This window comes from Metopolophium dirhodum, chromosome 1, assembly GCF_019925205.1.
Source record: "Metopolophium dirhodum isolate CAU chromosome 1, ASM1992520v1, whole genome shotgun sequence".
NCBI classification, from domain to species: domain Eukaryota; kingdom Metazoa; phylum Arthropoda; class Insecta; order Hemiptera; family Aphididae; genus Metopolophium; species Metopolophium dirhodum.
In genome coordinates, this window is record NC_083560.1 from 141932725 (window position 1) to 141941789 (window position 9065).

General features: G+C 30.3%; 1 protein-coding gene across 1 annotated transcript; it reads right to left on the bottom strand.

The window, feature by feature from the left end:
• Positions 1 to 242: 242 nt before the first annotated feature.
• LOC132935612 (uncharacterized) lies at positions 243 to 3810 on the bottom strand. Its single transcript, XM_061002208.1, has 2 exons — positions 3316 to 3810; positions 243 to 1504 (listed from the first exon to the last, which is right to left on the bottom strand). Exons 1-2 carry the CDS (start codon positions 3500 to 3502, stop codon positions 807 to 809), a joined length of 885 nt encoding a protein of 294 aa, XP_060858191.1. The 5' UTR covers positions 3503 to 3810; the 3' UTR covers positions 243 to 806.
• Between the last annotated feature and the right edge of the window lie 5255 nt (positions 3811 to 9065).

Genomic DNA, 9065 nt, shown 5'->3' on the forward strand with positions numbered 1-9065 from the left:
TGGTGTCGCTGTTGACATAGGTATAGTGGCTAAGACTTGTAATAGTTTCCATATGTTTGGAAACAAAAGTATGTTACAATTGTCAAGCCCTTCAATCGCTGTATTAGGGCGGTGCTTGTCTCGAATGCAAAAACAAAATAAAAATAGTCGGTCTCCGATAATAGAAAATAGTATAATACTATAAGGCTCGTTTCACACTTATACGGTTCGATTCGGTTCGGTGCGTATTCGATTCGTTTTCGGTAGCGCCTAAAACGAATGAAAACTCTTCACACACACTCGGTTAGTATAAGGTTTGATTTCACGACCGAATCATCGAATACGCAGTCACTCACTTTTCCCACAATGCTCACTATGGAGAAAAGACAAATAGCTGCCATGTTATTTCTCTATAGAAGAATGAAAAAACGAAAGAGGAATAATCGGCTGCACTGGGTACACCCTATCCTCACCAAACGGGTGGAATTTGGTGCATTTTATACCCTTTTTCCAAAATTAAGGGAGCACGAAGACAAATTTTCAAATTATTTTAGGATGTCTACGACATCATTTGATGAATTACATTTGAAGTTAAAGGACTGTATTCAACGCCAAGATACATTTATGCGCGAATGTATTCAACCAGTTCAGATGTTAGCCATCACTTTGAGGTAAGTCAATAAGATCAATTATTAGAATGAACAATTAAACAGAAATACATTTATTTTGAAATAAAATAATATTTTGATAATTATATTTTGAAATTACAAATAAATAACGAAATTAAATATTATAATTATATAATATAATATATTTGGTTACATATTTCAATTTAAATTAAATAAATAATCTGAACTATCATCGGAAACCGAATGGGAGCTGTAGCTAGGGTTTGGGCTTGAAAGATAGTGGGCAGTTTTCTCATAGTATTGACCAGCGGATATTTGCGGTTCAGTTTGTAGCTGGGAAACTGAACTACTACATAAAGGTGGATGATGTTGGTTGTAGACCGGTTGTGTCTGCTGCTGATACTTCCGCTCCCTGATGTTCTTAACGATTTTCAATACCTCCATTTGAAAATCAATTGTATCAAATTCATTAAAATCTTCAAGAGAAGGGAGTAATCCTTTGAAAAATGAGAGGTGCCGATTTACTGGTTCTCTTAAGGCTGAAATCATTTCTAATTCAACAGGATCCATTTTTCGTTTCTTGGTAACGGGTTTTTTGAAAGGTGATTTAGGTTTTTCAGCCGCTCCATCACTCGATGTACTTGGAACTTGTTCCACAGGGTTCTCTCCTGTTTCAACCATGGCATCCTCATCACCACAATCGTCAATATTTTGTGACAAAGTGTCTTCTGTATTTCTTTCTTCGAATATTTTGTCAAGGAATTGCAACTGAGATGAATAAACGTAGGCTTTTACTTTTACCACCCCAGATCCCGATTTCTTAGCAGCCTTAGTTTTTCCTAATGATTTTCGGTACGAGTCTCTCACTTGCGTCCACTTTTTTAGAACATGTTTACCTACAAATAAGTATTGAAGTAACTAACTAATCGAAAAATATATAATTTCACTATTCAATGTTTAGATGCGATATTTTTAATTCTATTTATAATTTTTTTATCATACTTATATTGTATTTATTGATTAATTTATGTTGTGTCAAAAAAAAATAAAGGCATAAAAACGTTGACTTAAAAAAAAAATTAGAAATGTAAAAATGCATACATAGGTACAGGCGGTACAGCTATTTAATACAAACCAACATATGATATGAATATATAAAATATAAGTATTATATGTATTCCTCATTTATTTTTTTATAAAGTATTAATCTAAAACAATTTTCTGTGAACATTTTTAATAAAAAAGTAATTTATTTTAATTTTAATTTTTCTAATTAAAATTTTTTTTTTATCTATTTTAGGTACTTGGCTAGTGGTTGCTCTTTCGTGGATTTGCATTATACTTTTCTCCTCGGGGTTTCAACTATCAGCAAGATTGTTAGAGTAGTTTGCTGTGCTATCTGGTCAGTGCTACGATTATAATGCATCCCAGAGCCAGATAAAGACAAATGGAAATCAATTGCCCAGAAATTCGAAACTCGCGCCAACTTTCCAAATTGTATTGGTGCAGTTGACGGTAAACACGTCAGAATAGTCCATCCCCTAAATTCGATGCATATAAATTATAAAGGATATTCATCTATAGTTCTGATGGCTGTAGCCGATGCAGATTACCGATTTGTGTACGCAAATATTGGAGCGTATGGAAAGGACTGCGATTCTAACGTTTTTCAAAAATGTCAATTGTGGAGATCTATTGTTAACGGCACCATGGATATACCTGAAGAAAAGTGTCTTCCAGGCTCGCAAGACAAAAAAATTCCTTATTATCTAGTAGGAGATGAGGCTTTTGGTTTACATAAGCATCTCCTAAAACCGTACGGTGGACATAGTTTAACAATCAAGAAGAGGATATTCAACTATCGGTTATCTAGAGCACGCAGGTTCGTGGAATGTACGTTTGGAATATTAAGCAACAAATGGAGAATCTTCCATCGTGCAATTAACTTAGATCCAGACTTTGCTACGGATATAGTGAAAGCTTGTGTAGTTTTACATAATTTCGTACGCGACCGAGACGGCTTTGAAACGGAAGATATGTTGTCTATTGCAGGACTTGAAAGTGACCCAGGAAATCCCCCAGGGGAAATGAGAAGAAATCAGGCAACAGCCTCAGCCAAAAATGTAAGAGATGTACTCAGTAATTACTTCATGACTGAGAATGGTTCAGTCCCTTGGCAGTTTTCAAAAATCTAAATATGTTTAATTATATTTTAATAAAAATAAAATGATATAAAATATAATACTGTATTTATTCATTTATATTGTATTCAATTTTAAAATTAAACTATTAAAAATATTAATACGGATATTTGAAATTAAATAATATAAATAAAATAATAACTAATAAGAAATAACTACATAGTGCCCATAGTGGCTTATACTACTTAGTAGCATAAAGTACGGGCATAGTACTTTAGTAGTTAATGATACAAATTATAATTATTTATAAATCAAACTATTAAAACCATTATTTTTCGTATAAACAGGATAAATATTATTAAGATATTAGTTTTAAGGGTTTCCCATAATATAATGTTTTTATTTTTCAGAAAATCAGTTAAAAATATAAACAATTATTTATAATGTTACATGCCAAAAATAGCTTATACTAAAATCCAATATAATTATAAATTTAGAAAGTACTCATAAAATATTTTAAATAATCTTAATACTCGACGGAAATAAAATATGCAATACCTACGTACCGATATCATTTTTTTTAGAGTCGTCAAAATCTTCGTAGCCGTCTACGATTTCCGTACAAACAGCTTTCCATGCTTCCAGCGTCTTAAATTTATCTTTATACTTTTCACTTGTTTTGTCCCACAGCACTACACGTGATTGGACTGATGTAATCAGCCGCTCAATATCAATGTCAAGTGAATCAGACATTGCCAAATGTAAATTACAAAATTTAAAATGAGAAAATGAAAATGAAATAATATTTTCCCTTGCCGAAAACGTGACCGAACCGAAACTAAACCGTATGTGTGTAAACGACTAATTGCTTTTGTGAACTCTGGACCCGAATGGAAACCGAACGAAACCGATTCGTGTCGAGGGGCTTTTCGGTTCTATCAGTTATCTATTAGGTACCGAACACACACCGTATCACCGTTTCACACTTTTCCGGCGGCTTCCGAAAACGAATCGAATACGCACCGAACCGAATCGAACCGTATAAGTGTGAAACGAGCCTAATAGTAGTAGAAACACTTACTGATTTTCGCCTTGTACAGTGATGTCAGCCGCCAGGAATCCAAATGAAGAAATAATATGTCCGTCTACAAGTTAGAATTAAAAATTATCAACGAATAACGTCTTCTGATAAGTTACACAAACGAAATAAAAGAATACTAAAGATAACGAAATTACTCTTGACACGAAAACGAAACATTCATTAATTGTATCTACTGTCTATAACCCTCGGTTGGCGATACGATAACGTCACATATTTATTATGATTGTATTCTATTTTTAATTTACGCGATGTTTAACACAGGACGTGGTTTGTCGCGACGGGCTGTTATATCGTATATTGTATTTAATTACAATTGTATCGCAGACCGTCGCGACAAGACCGCGTTCTATATGCCTGGGCCTTTAGAATTATCGCGGAAATTCAATAAAAATATTTTTGATGACTGATGACATTTCGGGGAGGGTTTGAACCCTGAAACCCCCCCCCCTGAATACGGCCATGGGTGTATGTACTATGTATAGGTACAGCAGTGTAATAAAAAATTTTGCAACGGCAAAAAGACAAACTATAGGTACTGCCGGATAATATTGTGTATATAGCCTGTACAACTGTGTATATGTACTTAAACGGCAATTCGGAAAAAAAATATAAAATATTATATAGTTTGTAGCACGGCGTGATTATAACTATTCGAACGACGCATTATAGTTTTCTATTAACTGTAAATGAGTCAATGACAATGACGTGTATTATTCCGATTTCGACTCTCGAGTCGACCATATATGTATAATTTCGTAGCCGTGGCTTTTCCCGTTAATATATATACATATACATAATATGTATATAAATAAATATTATATCATTAAATAATCGCAATCAGTGTCGGACTGGCTCGAAAAGGCCCAGTCCGCGATTTGGAAAAAAGTGTCGCTACGCTCGCAATACAATTTTATGTACATAATTAGTTTTTTTTTTTTCAATACGATTGCCATCTTCCATATTTATCATATACATATATTATATTTATATATCATATATTTATCATATAGTCATATAGGCACAATAATTAAATACGTACCTAACTAAAATTGAAACATTCGATATATTTCCTGGTTTTACACTATTTTCAATAGTTATTCTCAAATGCTAAGACATTTTCTGTAGATTCCTTATATTTCCCAGAACCATTGGACTGTTTTTATTATCAGACAGGGCAAATCCCTCCTTTCAGGAATTCAATCCCCAATATACTACACTGGCTACACCGCCGTGACATCAAACATTATAAAGAAAAACACTGTTTCAAATTCTGTCATAGATTCATATTTATTTTAGTTAATATTAATATTAAAGATATAAAAGGTAAAACAAATTAAACAATATAAATTAATAACATCTCAAATCAATAACCTTGATAGTTCTGACGAACTTTTAGCAATAGTATTTACAACAATTTCCTTATCAACAACATAGTCTCTTTCAATATTAATCATTAACAGAGCTTCCATTAAATCTTGAGAAATTAATGATCTTAATTTAGTTTTAATATTTTTAAGTTTGGAAAATGTCCGTTCATCACATGTAACTTGTGTACATGGTAACGTCAAAACAAATTTATATGCCAAGTATATATTATTAAAAGAACCCGTTTGTTGAACGATTTCGTACAAAATATTAAAGCACATCTTAAACAATTGTTACATGTATTGCATTCCAAACTGTGGTCAATATTTAGTTCTGGTTCAGAGTCGGATTCATTGTCAAAAGATAGATCATTTTTTGAAAATGTGTCATTAAAATTTTTAGTTATTGAATCAAATTGTATTGCAAATTGTTGTAGTTCAGAAATTAAAATGTGTACACTTATTTTTGTTAATTTAGCAAGTTGTAATAGTGAGTTTTCAGGTAAACCACTTTTAATATTTTTAAAATTTTTAGGGTCTAAGCAAATACAATCTTTAAGTAATTCTGAATTATTAACAAATCTTTTTTCCATACTATTTATCATAATATCAAGTATAAAGTTGTATGTTTCTATTTTAAACCTATTTTCTGCAGAAAGGTCAGGCCTTTCATCTGATGTTAATTCACCAGGCATTTTTTTTATTTTTGGCACTCTATTTACACATTTATTTTTACTAAACTTATCTTTTATTCTAAAATCTATACTATTTAATTCCAATTCCTCATTAATTTTTGTTATACAATTTTGAACATTAGAAATAAGTTTATTAAATGAATCATCACCATTGTTTCTTTTTTCTTTGATTTGTTTTACTAAACTTGTTGTCATATTAAAAGCTATCAGATAATTTAATGAGCGTGATTGTAAGAATTTTGAGACAGGAGAACTTATAGTAAAAATTTCAAGATAAATAGCAGCAGTTAAAATTATTTCAAATTTTGACCAATTTTGTAAAAGAGTATGAGCCGTGTATTTAGTTTTTGCATCAAATGTTGAGTCACTAGAAGTTATTTCCAATAAAAAAGATATGAATAACAAGAATCGAGAATCTTTTACATTAGGCTCGTTGAACTGAATTATAGAAGATAATGCCTTGTCCTTACTTCACCACCTGGTTGTTCCAATCAAGTTCAATTTTCTGAGTTTATTGTGACTTTTATGAGTTTGTTTTGTTAAATCTGACCATACTTTCATTCTTTTATATGAATCTAAAAGAAAAGTAGCCGATTGTTGAACTAACCCAAAGAGAAATTCAGCATTTTTGCAACATTCAGATGAATCTACCATCACTAAATTTAATACATGACCTAGACAGTGGGTATATATATACACGAAGGATTTGCATTTTTCTTTAAATGTGATTGTAAGCCATTATAAACACCTTTCATATTAGCTGCCCCATCAAAAGAGCAACCTACAATATTATTCATATCTAAATTTATTTCAGCAAATTCTTTTGTAATTAAATTGTACAAACCAATTCCACTAGAATCATAAGCCACAACTAATTTTAAAAGTTTTTCATAAACATTTTTTTTTTAAACATACCTAACACAAATAGCAAGCTGATCTAATACTGCAACATCTTGTGTCGAGTCTACTAAAATACTAAAACTTTGGGCTTCTTTTAATTCATTTACTATTTTCTCTTGTAATAATTTACCAATAATTAAAACAAGTTTATTTATAAATGTTTTTGATAGAAATGTTACTAAAGCTCCTCTACCACGGGCCTGAGGAAGATAATTATTATTTTTTTTACCTTTAGCTTTACGTTTTTTACTTAACTCAATACAATCTTTAACATGCATATTCAATACAACATCATAATCTTTAATTAGCAATACTAGTTCCAAAAAATTACCATGATTAATAGTCCTGTCCTCTAAACTATAAGCTGCTTCGTCTTTACCTCTAAAAGCTAACCCTTGCCTACCAATAAAAATTATTATATCAATAAGCCTTTTAATGACTAAACGATTATATTCTACTTCTTTAGAATGAATTTCACTTAAATTAATATTAATACAACTCTCTATATTTTTGTTTAAGTTGGCTTGCAGTAATGCAGAAACTGCTTCACCATGTGTTTTTGATTTTTCATGTTTTTTAACAGTACCATATACATTTTTTGAATTTAAAACTTCTAATCCAGTTACTAAATTGCTAATGTTTTCACGTAGTGGGCAAAATGTCATACAAGTAGTACAAAATATTTTTTTACTGTAAGATAACCATTTACGCTGAACTTTTAGAGAATCACTTAAAGTCTGATAATACATTTTTTGAGGGTCAAATGGAAGTTTATCATTAGTTAAAACAAAAGGTTGAATGGGATGACTTTTTAAAAAAGCTAATTTGATTTCTACTGATTCATTACTGGCGGGTCTAATAAAAAATGCTAAGCTACTTGAAGTAAATGTAGATTCAGCTGATATTGAATTTGGATCCACAACAGAAATACTTTCAGTTTCACCTAATAATTGGAAATACAGATAGTTAGATTTAATATTCAAATTTTATAGGTACAAAAAATAATGTTTAAGATATGAATTACTTGTAGAAATTGTAGAATCAGCCAACTTAGAATTTGGATCTACAGAAAATGTTAATTTAGTAGGAATGCATTCAGTTTCACCTAATTATTAAAATCACACAAGTTTAAATTTTATATTCTCAGAACACTTAATAGATTCAAACATTTAAATTAAAAATATTAATTACTTGAGGTAATAGTAGACATAGCTAATTTTGAGACTGGGTTCATATCAAACGACAGCGATTCAGTAGAAACCATACTTTCAGTTGCATCTTATAATTGATAACACACATTGATAGTTAGATTTAATATTTATATAACACTTTATAAGTTCAAAAAATAAATTTTAAAATTCAAATTTCTTGTAAGTAATATTATGGATACTGGATAATGACTATTTATAATATTAATTACATACTATTTATGTATAGTGAGTAGTGGCTAGAAATTAGAATAATTAATAATATAATATGCGTTATTGTCTTATATTTTAACAACCTATATAACAAAATTAAAATAAAATATTTTTACCTTTCACAAGTTTCAGTGGTTTCACTCTTGTAGAAAAACTAAGTTTTTTTTGACTTTTGTCATTTGCACATTTAAGCAATTTTCGCTTTTCTATCTCTTTTCTCTTTTCGGAACCAGCTTTGTGTTTCCTTTTATACATCACGATTCACGAATCACGGACTCATGGTTAAAATAATTACGGTTAACGGTTCACAGATAACACTACAACAGTAATAACTAACAACTTACAAGATGTCAATTCGAAATGAACCATTCAACCGACAATGTTGTAATATAATCTTTAAATTTAGCTTTAAGGCCATGATAACAAATAACCATATTCTAAACAAAATAATTGAACAATACAACATAGTTGAACTATAAATTATTATTCTTGTAATTTGTATCATTTGATTTATGATTATAATATTAATAATTATTTACCATAGATAAGAATTCTAAATCTAGAACGGCTTGATTATAAGAACATATTATTGAATTTACAAGCTATTTATAACCTTGCGGGCTGCCGCCTCATGTGCACGAGTACAATAATTACCCAAAATATAATAATTCAGTTACAATCAGTATTCAGCGGTAATGCGAATACCAAGTTGTACGCATATGCCAGTATAATATAATATAATATTATTTAATAGTCACAAGAATTGAACAATTTTACACTATTTATAATCCATGAATATATATTATTTGTATATAAACAGCTCCCTATTAAATT